General features: G+C 42.1%; 2 protein-coding genes across 5 annotated transcripts; both read left to right on the top strand.

The window, feature by feature from the left end:
- The first annotated feature begins 1,403 nt into the window (after positions 1-1,403).
- Positions 1,404-5,714, top strand: LOC310746720 (uncharacterized protein). Of its 2 annotated transcripts, XM_083580711.1 has the most exons (4): positions 1,404-1,436; positions 1,757-1,897; positions 2,715-2,836; positions 4,974-5,714. In XM_083580711.1, the coding sequence occupies exons 2-4, from the start codon at positions 1,886-1,888 to the stop codon at positions 5,560-5,562; spliced, it is 723 nt and encodes a 240-aa protein (XP_083436837.1). In that variant the 5' UTR covers positions 1,404-1,436; positions 1,757-1,885; the 3' UTR covers positions 5,563-5,714. The 2 variants fall into 2 exon arrangements, with proteins under 2 accessions (XP_083436837.1, XP_083436836.1); XM_083580710.1 differs by lacking the exon at positions 1,404-1,436 and having other exon boundaries at positions 1,609-1,897.
- Positions 5,715-8,235: 2,521 nt separating this feature from the next.
- Positions 8,236-15,057, top strand: LOC310746719 (uncharacterized protein). Of its 3 annotated transcripts, XM_083580707.1 has the most exons (4): positions 8,236-8,268; positions 8,590-8,730; positions 9,548-9,669; positions 13,726-15,057. In XM_083580707.1, the coding sequence occupies exons 2-4, from the start codon at positions 8,719-8,721 to the stop codon at positions 14,330-14,332; spliced, it is 741 nt and encodes a 246-aa protein (XP_083436833.1). In that variant the 5' UTR covers positions 8,236-8,268; positions 8,590-8,718; the 3' UTR covers positions 14,333-15,057. The 3 variants fall into 3 exon arrangements, with proteins under 3 accessions (XP_083436833.1, XP_083436834.1, XP_083436835.1); XM_083580708.1 differs by lacking the exon at positions 8,236-8,268 and having other exon boundaries at positions 8,556-8,730; XM_083580709.1 differs by lacking the exons at positions 8,236-8,268; positions 13,726-15,057 and adding an exon at positions 11,549-12,338.
- Positions 15,058-16,412: the final 1,355 nt, after the last annotated feature.

The raw sequence follows: 16,412 nt of genomic DNA, 5'->3' as shown, positions 1-16,412 counted from the left end.
TTGTCAGATTGTGTTATTAGTGTTATTATGGTTCTTGTTGTATGTGTTTTTTGCGCGCGCGCACACACACACATTCTTTCTCCCTTTTCTCCCACTGGATTTAAAGGAGAGCGGGCCGGCAGCTTCAGATTTGGAGGTTTGGAGGGGAAGGTTATAAACAGTTATCTGTCTGAAGGCAGCCTTTAATTGTAGGGCAGTTTGGTCCAAGTATTATTTAAAGATAAAGAACCACGAGAAGGGCAAGCAATGGCTTGGAAGTTGCCCATCAATACTTAGAACTTGGACAGCAGAGTGAGCAAGCCCAGAGATCAACTAGTCACAGTCTTCACTATTGTGAGATGTACTGCATTTCTATTTATACTATGGGTATGAAAAAGGATACAGAACATGCTGAATGGCGCCTGCTGACTGGAGGCCAGAATAGTCCAGTAGAAAGGATCTTGGAAAATAAGGGTAAAAATGGTTGTCTGATATTCTTTAGCAAATTATCTCCTTGTACAGACCGCTGTCTCAACAAGGAAGACGAGAACTGGATTGTGGAGATGGTCAACCCCCTTTTTAACAGGTTCCCTCAAGATTTCAGGGCTTTTGTTTTTGAGACTGTTTATGGGAAGGACACACAGAAGGAGGTTGTGGTGGGGGCTTGAGAAAGGATCCGGAATTCCCCCCTATTCCGGTGCTACAATGACAACCGAGAATGTATTCAATGCTTTGACAACAAAAGGCTGACAGTCCAGGCTTACGTGATTAGAGCCAAAAAGATGGTTAAGATAGTTGTGGCAGGTAGTTGTGGGACCTCATGATTGTCAGGTGGGCTCCTGTGTAGATTGCCAATAGAGTCAAGGCTTCTGCTGCTTTAACCAACTTAACCTTTGTATATGATGCATATACTTTACTGCTTTGCTGATGAATGAATAAATATTGAGATCTTACCAAAATAGCTTCTTGTTTTTTGCTGTCTCTGGTATTAGCACCACAAGCCTAAGTATACACTTGAAAACTCATGAAAATTAACCAGCATATTAGTATAGATGTCTCACAATAAGCACCTTTTTATATGCAGTTTTGAGAAATGCACACACCGCTGAAAGCAATTTTTACACAAACACACACTCTTTCATTTTTATGCATACCTTCCTTAATAATCTTCGTAAGCATTGTTTGTAACCTGAAACTGTTCTAAACCTGAAGCACCACTTTAGCTAATGGGGCCTCCTGCTGCCGCTGCACCACCACCGTGCAATTTCTGTTCTCATCCTGAAGCAAAGTTCTTAACCTGAAGCACTATTTCTGGGTTAGCGGAGTCTGTAACCTGAAGTGTATGTAACCTGAAGCGTATGTAACCCGAGTTACCACTGTAATCGCTGACCATTGACCAAGAAGCCTAGGGGTAATGGGAGTTGTAGTCCAGCAACATCCAGGGACCCAAGGCTGAAGTACACTGCTGTAGAGATGCAAGTCAGCAACTGATGCACTGTTTTGTAATGGTGCTGGTTTCAGTACCAAGAATCTTCCTAAAATGCTGATGCAAATGTATTTGCAGTCTAAAGAGCTTAGCAAACAATATTTGGGTTCCCTTCACAGTCATTACATGTTGCAGAGGGAAGATGTGACCATAGGGTTTCTCTTTCAGTTCTCTTACCAAGAACAGAAAGAGTTGCAGATCCTCCCTGCCTCGTGACAATTTCTTCCTGTAATTGGTCAGGTGTGTTTTTTTTTAAAAACCCTGACCAACTCTCTGTTTTGTGATTGGCAGTTCTATATACAAGGAGGGGTAGCCAACCTTTCCTAAGAGAAACAGAATAGCTATATAAAGAGCTGGTGAATTATTGCTGTAAGTGGGAGGAAGACCATCTTTGGCTGGAAGACAAGCTACTTTCTTACCATGGAGCAGACAGTGAGTTACTCTGTTACAATTTATCTGATATGCCTCTCTCAAGCTTCTGTTATTATTGTGGCATATAATACATGTTATGAATAAATATAACATTCATACCAACAAGACATTATCATCATTCCTACTTATAAAACAAGTAGGAATGATGATAATGCTTCATTGAACTTCATTGAAAAGAAAAACAACAACAACAGTATAATTCTACAACATTAGGATTTTGATTTAATATCTATGCGCTGCTTTCCTGACAACAAGGATGAGCTCCAAGCAGCTCAAAACAATTAACAGCTTACAAGATGTAAGACGATTAAATTCAAAGACAAATGTTCAAGATTGACAGTAATAAAATTAAAGTACAATGTAATCGTTTTAGAACTGGGATCTTATAGGTATATCTTATATCCAGATAGCATTGCACCCTCATGTAGCTAATTAAGGAGTAGGTGTATGAAACTGCAAATGCATAGCTTGGGGATATTTCTGGAGCCACTATTGTCACTTGAGTCATAAGAAGCCTCATTGGCATGGAGTGTCTACTATCAGTTTGGGCTGATGGTCCAGCTACACCCCCATCTGAATGGTATAGCCTAGCTTCTGCAGTCTAGTTCTGGCAACCTCTACCAGTCTCAGGGTCTCCACCCACTACTGCTAGCCAGTTAGATCAATTTTCTGGACTCTCAGCTTCCCAAAGACAGTCACCATTCAGGCAGCAGCTTCCTATGACCCTTCCAAAGGCAGGGAGTGGAGCCGAGTGGCTGGAAACACCTAGCCAATGACGCTACTCTCAATGCCCTCTCTTTTTGTTTTCTTCTGACAGGTGTCCAGAAGTCGGTTGGGTTTCAGCCTGTTGAGTGTGACTTTCCTGCTCTGTTTGACAAGTGGAGCCTTTGGGTCTATAGATCCAGACAATCTGAAGGCAATCATTGACTACATCAGAGAGTGAGTAATGTTTTGGATTTTTCTGGGGCTTTCCAAGCAAGTGTTCAACACATTTCGAAAAACCCCTCAAAACAAAATCATGGGACTAAAACAAGCAAGAATGTTGGTATTCTGGCTAAATAAAGCATTTTGCTTTCATATTCATAATCATTTAAATTTTAGTATATGTGCTGCCAAAGCGAGCACTGAATAATTTACGTTTTGATTATTTCATACAACATGGAGGTGACTGTTTTGCTTCGTGTTATGAGCTTCCCTTGATGCTGATGCTGCTACAAGGTGGTCTAAGATAAATGAATAAGATTCTGTCTGTGTATGTATATTTGTGCAGAGGGGAAATGTGTGTGTGTTATATGTTTGCTTTCAAAGGTCTGCCCATGTGGTTTTGTTCTGGCATGCGTGCTTTCACATTTTGTCATCTTTAAGTGATATCAGGGTGAAGATGTGGGGAAGGCAATATCATTATGACTGAATATTGCAAGGCACATAAAAACTTGTACAGTAAGATGCCTGTAGAGGGAAGCACTGCATAAGGATGGGTGAGCATGTTGATTTCAGGTTCTCATCTTTCCACTGTTCAGTTTTCCACATTTCCAAGAAAAATCACCAGCATTAACGCAAATTTATATTCACATGTTTTTATGCAATTTTCCCTAACACACATATTTTTGCAAAAAATTCCCCCCTAATACAATGATTTTTATGTTATTTTTACAATGTACATGCATTTTTATGCATACTGTACCTTAATATATGCATAATTAATTAATTAATTAAATAAATTTCTATTCTGTCCTTCATCCAAGGACCAAAGGGCAGGTTATAAAAACACAAAAATATACACCATAATAACAAACAAAAACAATAATTCCCTCCTATGGAACTAACTTTCTCCTCCAATCACCCTCTTAAGTTAGATATCCATTTCCAAATGAGCTTGTTAAGGAAATAATCTGTTCTTATATGGGTAGGACATAACAGTGAACACTGAAGGCATACCTAAATTCCACAGCACTTTAAAAGGTTAGTGGTTCTTCCATTTATATAGTACTTCTAACGTTGTAATGGTCATTTTCTTCTGCTTTCAGAACAGGTCCTCCAAACCCTCATAGCAATGAAGTCGAACGTTTCCCATCTGTTTTACACCTATAGCCTTTCTTGCCTTTCTGCTTTCTATTGGGGCTTTAGCAGTGAGGTCTTTTCACTTCCTAGAAAACCTGTTAACGCACTTATCCCCCAAGTTCATGAAAACAAAGCTGCCCTTTAATGGGCTGTAGCAATCTCAATGGTCATTTGTGCAAATTACTTTGCTCAAGAACTACATTGCATAATTTAGAGAAGTGTGAATTTCAGGGGGGGGGGTTATTTTGGTTTTCAAACTGTTTTGGAAAGTGAAAATTTGATAGGTTCACCTTTAAATGTGGACTGAATCGCATTCCTCCACCATCCTACCTCTGGGAGAAAGGGCACTGCAGGAGAAACAGGGTGATTTGGGAAGGAACTAACTGGGCATTATGCAGGCCTTGCTGGCTACAAGCCTCAGCCAGTGTGCCCCAAACACAGTAGCGGTGCCATAGCTGAGGTGGTCTTTATTTTTAAAAAACCTTGTGCACTCAGAGCAGCACAATGTCTGGCTTCACTTCCTGGGACGCCCATGGGATTATGCAGCACATAGTCAAATGGGTGTCCTGGAAAGTGCTGATGTGCTGAGAGCCTTCTTCTGTTGCAAGCAAATATGGTGCTTTTACTAGCACAGTATTTAAAAGAAAAGGGTATCCCCCCTCTAGGATGCATGGAACCCCTGATCTGCACCCACTGGTCTTGCTCTAATGACACTCCTGGTTTTGCTTAGCAAATCTAATTCCAATTAACATGACAAACTACATCATCTTGGGTTATTGGCATCCCATCATCCCCCCAAAACCCCAGCTATCTGCTGTAACATTAAGTTGTGGCTTCTACCTATAAATAGGTCATCACAGATATTGCAGTAGAACTGAAACTTCTCTGCCTCTCCATTCATATGACTGCAACCGAGACTATAATAAAAAATCAAGCCATCATGGGCCAAAAGGAGGAACCTGGTTTGGAATAGTTCAGCATCACTCATTCTCAGCTTTCCTTTGTTTTTTCTTAGGTATGGCATCCCCAAGAACCATTATGCTGTGGCTGTAAGACTGGATAACACATACTGCAGAAATCCTACACGGCAGAATTTAGAGACTGCTTTACCTACAAACCAAATGACTCAGATGCAGACGGCTATTAAACAGGAAAATGGAATGTATGACCCAGATCAGATAGGGGATGTTGTTGCAGCCAGGCCAAAGACTCTGAAACATTCAGCAGAGCATGCTGAATGGCGTTTACTGACCGGAGGCCAGAATAGCCCAGTAGAAAGGATCCTAGCTAATAAGGACCAAAATAGTTGCCTGATCTTCTTTAGCAAATTATCCCCCTGTGTGAACCGATGTCTCAATGAGAATGACATGAGAAACATTGTACAGATGGTCAACCCCCTTTTTAACAGGTACAATGAAGATGCCAGGGCTTTTGTTTTTGAGACTGTTTATGGGAAGGACACAAAGAAGGAGAAGGAGGTTGTGGTGGAGGCCTGGGAAAGGATCCGGAATTCCCCCCTATTCCGGTGCTACAATGACAACCGAGGCTGTATTCAATGCTTTGACAACAACCAAAAGGCTGACAGTCCATGCTTACTTGATTAGAGCCAGAAAGATGGTGATGATGCACCTTATGGCAGGTAGTTGTGGGACCTCATGATTGTCAAGTGGGCTCCTGTGTAGATTGCCAATAGAGTCAAGGCTTCCGCTGCTTTAACCAACTTAACCTTTGTATATGATGCATATACTTTACTGCTTTGCTGATGAATGAATAAATATTGAGATCTTACCAAAATAGCTTCTTGTTTTTTGCTGTCTCTGGTATTAGCACCACAAGCCTAAGTATACACTTGAAAACTCATGAAAATTCACCGGCATATTAGTATAGATGTCTCACAATAAGCACCTTTTTATATGCAGTTTTGAGAAATGCGCACACCGCTGCAAGCAATTTTTACACAAACACACTGTGGGAATGTTCAGGAATGCAGGAGAGGATATATTGTCTGATTATATCCTTATCCAACTTGTGTTAACAAGTTTCCAATATTAGCAGAGTAAAACATTCCCCTTTATTTTAAGTTTGCAACGGCAGCGTTTGCTCAGGCTCGCTTAAGCCTCTATAATGACTATTCTGGTAATTTCCCCTTATTCCCTCTCAAAATAGAAGACACGACACAGTCCTTTACAAAAGGATAAAAAGAGTTTACCCACATTCTGTTCACAATCAGATCCCAGAAGGCAGACTTAGGCTTAACGAAGTAACATACATTTGGAATCTATCTTATAGGAAGATAGTCCCTTTGTCCTCTCTTGGCTAGGAGCCAAGAGGGCATCTTTCACTCAGTAGATGTTGCTTGTTCAAAGGAAGAGAAGTAAGAGAGAGAGATGGCTGCCCCTGCCCTGTGCTTTTATCATTACCTGCACAGGTGAGGCCACACCCACCTCTAGTCACATGCGGAGGAAGTCTGTCCCAGCCCAGAGGGAAACAGGAAGTTTACCTGCTGGCTGGACAAACATCCCTCCCCATGTCTAAACATGTACACTCTAGGAATGTTGTAATTGACTGCTCTTGTGTTTTACATCCCCCAGGCACAGACTTTCATTTTTATGCATACCTTCCTTAATAATCTTTGTAAGCATTGTTTGACTGGAAAACTGCATCACAAAATTAGGACAAACGCAAAGTTCAAAAGATAGCTGTACTTTGGATCACATACTGTTTTGGAAAGTGCAAAAAATGTACAAATTCCTCCCCCACCTCAGCTGTCATAGATAAATACCTGAGACAGGGATGGGGAACCCCAGACCCTTCAAGCCTCTCTATTTGGCCAATGGGACTCTACCCAGCCCCTCCTTCATCCCCTCTCAAATGCTTTGGCCTTTTTGGAGTGCTTCCTTGATCTGTGACAATGCCTCTTGTTTGCTTGATAGAGGATGAAGAGATGTTATGTGGGAAGTAGAAACCTCTGGCTTTTGCTGGGCTGAAATGTAGCTTACTGTCCGCATGGAAGAGTCACATCCATTGCTCCGCCCGCTGTTGTCTCTAGCCACACCCATAGGTACCACTGGGATGTGACCCCTGAAAAACTATGACCCTTGGACTGAAAAGGGTTCCCCCTCCCAATACAATGTGAATCTTTTGTTGAACTTTTTGTATGGATGATGAGATGTGCTAGAGACTTCAGAAGGCTCTAGCAGGCAGGAGAAGAGGTGCATGAAGCTATGCCACTGAGTGCGTGAATGAATGATTGTTGCAGAAGAAGGCTTATGCTGGGCTGAGTACAGATGACCAACTAAGAAACAGTAACTTAGCACAGTGTACATATCATGATAAGGTAAGCAGGCTATCATCCTGCCAAGTAGTGAGAGAGATTTTGCTGATCCACAACATTTCCGGTTACAAGTGGATGTTTGGTGAAATCCTTGGTTGGATGGAGTGGAGGCCAGGATTGTGGCATGGATACTGAGGCAGAATCTTGCACGGACCAATTCTACTTGTTTGTGTAGGAGCACAGGTTTTTGCATTACAATGTACAGAGCACAGAAGTAATGTGATAGGACAGGCATAGGGAACCTATGACTGTATCACTATCATTGGGCTACAGCTCTCATCAGCCTCAACCAGTACAGCCAATGGTCAGGGATTATGGAAGTTGTAGTCTAACAACATCTAGAGGACCACAGGTTCCCTATCTCTGTGGTAGGACTTCCATATGCATGTGTTGTGGGAATACAAAACCACACAAGAGAGGATGTGAATCTCATGCCTTAAACATCAAGTGGTTTACTGCACAAGTGAAAGAACTATCACCTGACTTCCCCCCTGCAACTGTTGGCTCCTCATGTATACACCTCCTTTGTGATTTTCCCTTTCTTCCCTTTCTTATACATCCCCTTCTTAACTCTCAGCTGATCTGAAAGCTCCTTATGCAGCCACACTAGTTTCCTTAGATGCCTCCCATTTTTCTTTCTTGCCGCTATTGATGTACAGTGGTACCTCGGGTTAAGTACTTAATTTGTTCCGGAGGTCCGCTCTTAACCTGAAACTGTTCTTAACCTGAAGCACCACTTTAGCTAATAGGGCCTCCCGCTGCCGCCATGCCGCCAGAGCACGATTTCTGTTCTCATCCTGAAGCAAAGTTCTTAACCTGAAGCACTATTTCTGGGTTAGCGGAGTCTGTAACCTGAAGTGTATGTAACCTGAAGCGTATGTAACCCGAGTTACCACTGTAATCGCTGACCATTGACCAAGAAGCCTAGGGGTAATGGGAGTTGTAGTCCAGCAACATCCAGGGACCCAAGGCTGAAGTACACTGCTGTAGAGATGCAAGTCAGCAACTGATGCACTGTTTTGTAATGGTGCTGGTTTCAGTACCAAGAATCTTCCTAAAATGCTGATGCAAATGTATTTGCAGTCTAAAGAGCTTAGCAAACAATATTTGGGTTCCCTTCACAGTCATTACATGTTGCAGAGGGAAGATGTGACCATAGGGTTTCTCTTTCAGTTCTCTTACCAAGAACAGAAAGAGTTGCAGATCCTCCCTGCCTCGTGACAATTTCTTCCTGTAATTGGTCAGGTGTTTGTTTTTTTTAAAAAGACCCTGGCCAACTCTGTTTTGTGACTGACAGTTCTATATACAAGGAGGCGTATCCAACCTTTCCTAAGAGAAACAGAATAGCTATATAAAGAGCTGGTGAATTATTGCTGTAAGTGGGAGGAAGACCATCTTTGGCTGGAAGACAAGCTACTTTCCTACCATGGAGCAGACAGTGAGTAACTCTGTTACAATTTATCTGATATGCCTCTCTCAAGCTTCTGTTATTATTGTGGCATATAATACATGTTATGAATAAATATAACATTCATACCAACAAGACATTATCATCATTCCTACTTACAAAACAAGTAGGAATGATGATAATGCTTCATTGAACTTCATTGAAAAGAAAAACAACAACAACAGTATAATTCTACAACATTAGGATTTTGATTTAATATCTATGCGCTGCTTTCCTGACAACAAGGATGAGCTCCAAGCAGCTCAAAACAATTAACAGCTTACAAGATGTAAGACGATTAAATTCAAAGACAAATGTTCAAGATTGACAGTAATAAAATTAAAGTACAATGTAATCGTTTTAGAACTGGGATCTTATAGGTATATCTTATATCCAGATAGCATTGCACCCTCATGTAGCTAATTAAGGAGTAGGTGTATGAAACTGCAAATGCATAGCTTGGGGATATTTCTGGAGCCACTATTGTCACTTGAGTCATAAGAAGCCTCATTGGCATGGAGTGCCTTCTATCAGTTTGGGCTGATGGTCCAGCTACACCCCCATCTGAATGGTATAGCCTAGCTTCTGCAGTCTAGTTCTGGCAACCTCTACCAGTCTCAGGGTCTCCACCCACTACTGCTAGCCAGTTAGATCAATTTTCTGGACTCTCAGCTTCCCAAAGACAGTCACCATTCAGGCAGCAGCTTCCTATGACCCTTCCAAAGGCAGGGAGTGGAGCCGAGTGGCTGGAAACACCTAGCCAATGACGCTACTCTCAATGCCCTCTCTTTTTGTTTTCTTCTGACAGGTGTCCAGAAGTCGGTTGGGTTTCAGCCTGTTGAGTGTGACTTTCCTGCTCTGTTTGACAAGTGGAGCCTTTGGGTCTATAGATCCAGACAATCTGAAGGCAATCATTGACTACATCAGAGAGTGAGTAATGTTTTGGATTTTTCTGGGGCTTTCCAAGCAAGTGTTCAACACATTTCGAAAAACCCCTCAAAACAAAATCATGGGACTAAAACAAGCAAGAATGTTGGTATTCTGGCTAAATAAAGCATTTTGCTTTCATACTCATAATCATTTAAATTTTAGTATATGTGCTGCCGAAGCGAGCACTTAATAATTTACGTTTTGATTATTTCATACAACATGGAGGTGATTGTTTTGTTTCGTGTTATGAGCTTCCCTTGATGCTGATGCTGCTACAAGGTGGTCTAAGATAAATGAATAAGATTCTGTCTGTGTATGTATATTTGTGCAGAGGGGAAATGTGTGTGTGTTATATGTTTGCTTTCAAAGGTCTGCCCATGTGGTTTTGTTCTGGCATGTGTGCTTTCACATTTTGACATCTTTAAGTGCTATTAGGGTGAAGATGTGGGGAAGGCAATATCATTATGACTGTGAATATTGCAAGGCACATAAAAACTTGTACAGTAAGATGCCTGTAGAGGGAAGCACTGCATAGGGATGGGTGAGCATGTTGATTTCAGGTTCTCATCTTTCCACTCTTCAGTTTTCCACATTTCCAAGAAAAATCACCAGCATTTAGCGCAAATTTATATTCACATGTTTTTATGCAGTTTTTCCTAACATACACATTTTTGCAAAAAGAAAATCCCCTAATACAATGATTTTAATGTTATTTTTACAATGTACATGCATTTTTATGCATACCGTACCTTAATATATGCATAATTAATTAAATTTCTATTCTGTCCTTCATCCAAGGACCACAGGGCAGGTTATAAAAACACAAAAATATACACCATAATAACAAACAAAAACAATAATCCCTTCCTATGGAACTAACTTTCTCCACCATTTATAATGATTCTTCCATTTATATGGTACTTCTAACGTTGTAATGGTCATTTTCTTCTGCTTTCAGAACAGGTCCTCCAAACTCTCATAGCAATGAAGTTGAACATTTCCCATCTGTTTTACACCTATACCGTTTCTTGCCTTTCTGCTTTCTATTGGGGCTTTAGCAGTGAGGTCTTTTCACTTCCTAGACAACCTGTTTAACGCACTTATCCCCCAAGTTCATGAAAACAAAGCTGCCTTTTAATGGGCTGTAGCAATGTCAATGGTCATTTGTGCAAATTACTTTGCTCAAGAACTACATTGCATAATTTAGAGAAGTGTGAATTTGGGGGGGGCTTATTTTGGTTTACAAACTGTTTTGGAAAGTGAAAATTTGGCAGGTTCACCTTTAAATGTGGACTGAATCGCATTCCTCCACCATCCTACCTCTGGGAGAAAGGGCACTGCAGGAGAAACAGGGTGATTTGGGAAGGAACTAACTGGGCATTATGCAGGCCTTGCTGGCTACAAGCCTCAGCCAGTGTGCCCCAAACACAGTAGCGGTGCCATAGCTGAGGTGGTCTTTATTTTTAAAAAACCTTGTGCACTCAGAGCAGCACAATGTCTGGCTTCACTTCCTGGGACGCCCATGGGATTATGCAGCACATAGTCAAATGGGTGTTGTGGAAAGTGCTGATGTGCTGAGAGCCTTCTTCTGTTGCAAGCAAATATGGTGCTTTTACTAGCACAGTATTTAAAAGAAAAGGGTATCCCCCCTCTAGGATGCATGGAACCCCTGATCTGCACCCACATTAAGTTGTGGCTTCTACCTATAAATAGGTCATCACAGATATTGCAGTAGAACTGGAACTTCTCTGCCTCTCCATTCAAATGACTGCAACCGAGACTATAATAAAAAAATCAAGTCAGCATGGACCAAAAGGAGGAACCTGGTTTGGAATAGTTCAGCATCACTCATACTCAGCTTTCCTTTGGTGTTTCTTAGGTTTGGCCTCCCCAATAACCATTATGCTGTGGCTGTAAGACTGGATAACACATACTGCAGAAATCCTACACGGCGGAATTTGGAGACTGCTTTACCTAGAAACCAAATGAATCAGATGAAAACGGCTATTAGGCAGCAAAATGGAATGTATAACCCACAGCAGATAGGGGATGTTGTTGCAGCCAGGCCAAGGTTTCTGACAAATTCAGCAGAGCATGCTGAATGGCGCTTACTGACCGGAGGCCAGAATAGCCCAGTAGAAAGGATCCTAGCTAATAAGGACCAAAATAGTTGCCTGATCTTCTTTAGCAAATTATCCCCCTGTGTGAACCGATGTCTCAATGAGAATAGCATGAGAAACATTGTACAGGTGGTCAACCCCCTTTTTAACAGGTTCAATGAAGATGCCAGGGCTTTTGTTTTTGAGTTCATTTATGCAAGGGATGCAGAAAAAGAAGATGAGGTTGTGTTGGGGGCCTGGCAACGCATCCAGAATGCCCCACTATTTCGGTGCTATGCAGGTAATAGAGCCTGCATCAAATGTTTTAACCATGACCAATCTCATACCGACAGTCCCTGCTTGGCCAATTAGGGAAAGCCAATGATAGAGTAGTGCCCACCTAGGGATTGCAGTTGTGGCACTTAGCATTTTGCCAGCTGGCCTAAGAACCAAAGACACCCCTTCCTCATTCCCATATTCTTGTTTTCTCAAGATTGAGCATTACATATGATCTTTGTAGTCCTTCGCTTTGCTGTTGAATCAATAAAATCTTTGGAGCATATCACAAAAGCTTCTTGTCTGTTTGCTTCTTCTTCTTCTGTTGTACCCTATAGTGTGAATAATCACCCACGCCTACAGAAGAGATGTGCAAAGTCATGTGGGGCTGTAGTGTCCACATTGGGGCTGTTAACATGCCCATGCCCATGTGTGTTTGAGAATTCAAGGTTACAATACAATCCAGTGCCCACAGCTGGCATAAAACTTTAAAGCCCAAAGGACAATTTGCTGCTGTCTGGAGAAGCAACCTAAGTTAAGGAGAATTCATTGCAACATTGCGATGTCTCTGAAAATCCAGATGTTATATCCTCAGTTGCTAGATTCTGCGCTTCCATGATGGACATTCATTGAAATATTGTTTTATCTTATGCTGGTCTGTGACCAAAATAAAGTTTGATACTGATTGTGATGTCTTGATCTGAAAGACTAGGTCAAAGAAGGGGAGCCCTGGGATCATTGTTGGTGGGGTGCTTGGTTGGAATTCAGAGCATGTCCCTAAACCCCTTAGCTTAACTCAACAGGTCATTATAAAATAAGCACAAGCTCTTGCAAGGGCACAGAGGAAGAAATTGTTGATATAAACTGGCTGCCCACACATACACACACCTGTGGGTTCTTAATTAGCATATGTGAGCATAAAAGCCTCCTTCCCAACTGATTCAGCCCTACTGATAAACTAACCAGCAGTTGTTTTGCAAATATTAAGAAAAGCACCCTTGACTTCTGTTTTGCCTCCTATTTCCACATGTGGTGGGAATGCCAATATGTGTGTGGATTTTGGAAGGTTATGCTGAAAGAATGTATTATTATAATAACATATGTTGTTGTTCTCAATGTTGTTCTCAATCTTTAGTGCTTGCACTATAGGCATCAACTTTTGCTTCCACACTCCTGATGTGCCACAAATAATGTTGTAAGCATGTCATGTGTAACTTTATAGCTCTGGGAACTGAATCAACTTGCAGCCTAACCTACCTCACAGAGTTGTTGGAAACACACTGCACACCCAGACATACTGGAGATGTAAAAATACACATATTGCATATAATAGTTTGTTGGCAAAACTAGCTGCTTGTTTCAGGATAACTTTTTTTTTAATAAAAAAACCACAATATTGTTTTCCTGCCCAGTAACAGCCGTGACGCTAACTAAACCCTACTTAATTTTTTGAGAATCTTTGTTGTAAAACCCATCTCTGTTCTGGTATATTAGCAGATGGCAGTTAGAATTTGTTTATCAGTCATCACAACCATCTCATCCCAATAAAAAAAAATCCTTCCATCTAACAATGCCTTTCTATTCAGCTGCCAAAAATGAAAGTTCAGTTTGGAATACTCAATGTTAGTTTTTGCTCATTCAGTGCCACTCATTCCCATCATTTTTTGGTGCTCATTCCTAGGTATGGCATTAAAAACATCCATTATGCTGTGGCTATAAGACTGGATCATGCATACTGCGCAGAACCTACACCAACGATCTTGGAGACAGTTTTGCCCAGGAGCAAAATGCAGCAGATGAAGAATGCTCTTGACCACAGGAATGGAATATATGTCCCAAAGCCAATAGGAGATGTCATTGCAGCTAGGCCAAGATTTACCCGTAGTAAAGAGCACGCGGAATGGCGCTTGCTGACTGGAGGCCAGAATAGCCCTGTAGAAAGGATCCTATCCAATAAAGACCAAAATAGTTGCCTGATCTTCTTTAGCAAATTATCTCCTTGTGTAGAACGTTGCCTCAATGAGAGTGATGCGAGAAACATTGTCCAGATGGTCAACCCCCTTTTTAACAGATACAGTGAGGATTCCAGGGCTTTTGTTTTTGAGACTGTTTACATGAAGGATACAGTGAAAGAGCATGAGGCTGTGGTGGGGGCTTGGGAACACATCCAGGGTGCCCCCCTATTCCGGTGCTACAGTAACAACAGAGGCTGCATTAAATGTTTTGATGACAACCAGTCGGGTGACAGAAACCCCTGCTTAGGCGATGAGGTAGAGACAGAAAGGTAGTGGGAGAGCAGCTGTGGCACCTGATAATTGCCACTTGGCCTCCTGGGCTATATATTGCCCAGATAAGCAAGGTACCTCCTCCAATCCCTGACTTAGTTGATTGAGCATTGCATGTTACATGTTTTCTTTTGTGTTTTTTTTTAGTTCTCTGCCATTCTGTTCAATAAATAATTGTTCAGAGCACACCACAATATATTCTTATCTTTCTCGCTGCTTCTGGTATTCCCCTCACTTTGGAGAACTGGACAGTCATGAGGACCCACAGTCAGTGGCCTAGCGTGTGTGGGGGGACAAGGGGGGCCATGGCCCTGGGCACAGAATCTTGGGAGGTGCAAACTAGGCACGTGCCTGGTGCACAAGCCCTCTGGGTCAGTGCAGAGGATGTTCTTCACCTCTGGGGTCGCCCCGCTCCCGCCCACCAGCTGATTGTCGGCCCCTGTGCGTTAGGCGTGGGTGGGGTGTGGGGGTGAAGAGCACCTTCCATGGCCCGTCCCCGCCCACCAGCCAGTGGATGGGCACTCACGGTCTGGGCACAGACAGAGTGTGGAGGGCGCTCTTCACCCTTTGCTCCTGCCCCAGCCAATGAGCACCCGCTCGTCAGCTGACTGGCTTCTCAGGCTAGATTTCCCTTAGAATCAAATCTCTTCCCCTACCCTCACCCCTGCTTGACCCTGGTTTCTGTAGTCATATGCTTTGCTCTTGCATCAATAAATGTTCAAAGCAAATCCCAAATGCTTCCTGTCTTTTCTTCTCGACTACTTCTGATGTCACCCATGCCGTGCTCACCACATCTGGCAGCTGAAACCTGTGGATTCACGAGGAGCTGCAGTGCCCACTATTGCCTGCATGAGAGCGATGCAATGGTTGCGTGTTTGCACTAAGATTGAGATTTCCCCCACATTGTTTGATTCACAAATAAACATTTTAGCATGCTTGGAAGTCTTCGTCTCTGTCTTCTGTTTTACATATAGATGATATCCAGACAAGTGCCTGGAGGATCAGTATCCAAACCAAGACCCAAAACCACAACATCCCTAAAAGCCTAAGCTTCTTGTCTTGGGATCACTAAAATGCAGTATGTTTCAATGGAATCAATTTACAGATTCAGACCCTAACCCTAACCCTGGCCTACTCATGCAGAAGAATTAGTTGGGAATGAAATGGTGTTGGCAGAATGGACTAAACTAGAATGGAGTGTAAGGTGTGTGTGTGTGTTTGTGTGTTTGTGTGTATGTATGGGTTTAGCATACTTTTCTAGGCAAAAGATTGTACTGTACTGTATCTTACCAGCTCCCTGATTGTTCATGTGCCTCCTCTTACTCATATATTTCCTTCTGTAGTTCCTCCCAGCTTCTACTCCTTTGAACCTCATGCTTGATTGGTTGATTAATTAATGTCCTTCTTGGAACTAACTCCATTGTATCCCATAGCATTGCTGCAGAGTAGGGATGTAGTTAACGAAACACTGTTGCAAACCCTCCTTGACCCTTTCAAGTGTAATTGCTCTGAGAAGCAGCACTGGATTTAACTGGCAGGTTCTGCTTGTTTCTCTGTCAGGATCCAACTGAAGCCTTGTTATAACTTCCTCATGGTCTAGTATGCCTATTGTCCCTAGGTTTGAGTCTTTTAATTTAGGCAGCCAGTCAGAGATCAGTACACAATTTATATGAGAATTGTTCGTGTTTGAGAAAAACATACAGTTCCTGACATCCTGCTTGTATCCTTGCCAAAAGTCCACTGAACAATATTGTTTGAACAATTCTGTCAAGAGTACCTTTAAAAAGAAAAGAAAAAGAAAGACTTACCCTAGTAGCCAGGTCTCTTATGGTGACACAAGTCTCATTGAGAGCTGCTTCCCAAACAACTTCACCCTCTTTGAAAGTCTTAAGGGTTTGCAACATACGAGAACCATTAAAAAAAATCTAATTATTTCTCATTTGGTGCATAAAAAGGTAAAGGTAAAGGGACCCCTGATCATTAGGTCCAGTCATGACTCTGGGATTGCAGCGCTCATCTCGCTTACCAAGCCTAATGTAAGTTACCTGTGTGCGTGTTTCATCTCTACAGCTGTTTTGTGCTG

The sequence above is a fragment of the Podarcis filfolensis genome, assembly GCF_964270895.1.
Source record: "Podarcis filfolensis genome assembly, chromosome: 13".
Lineage (NCBI taxonomy): Eukaryota > Metazoa > Chordata > Lepidosauria > Squamata > Lacertidae > Podarcis > Podarcis filfolensis.
The sequence above is the reverse complement of the archived record's forward strand: the minus strand, read 5'-3'. Positions and strand labels throughout refer to the sequence as shown.

What these genes read in the sequence shown, in the direction of transcription:
- LOC310746720 (XM_083580711.1), top strand. An exon ending in ATCATTGACTACATCAGAGA is followed by an intron (nt 2,837 to 4,973) that starts GTGAGTAATGTT and finishes GTTTTTTCTTAG; the next exon opens with GTATGGCATCCCCAAGAACC.
- LOC310746719 (XM_083580707.1), top strand. An exon ending in ATCATTGACTACATCAGAGA is followed by an intron (nt 9,670 to 13,725) that starts GTGAGTAATGTT and finishes GCTCATTCCTAG; the next exon opens with GTATGGCATTAAAAACATCC.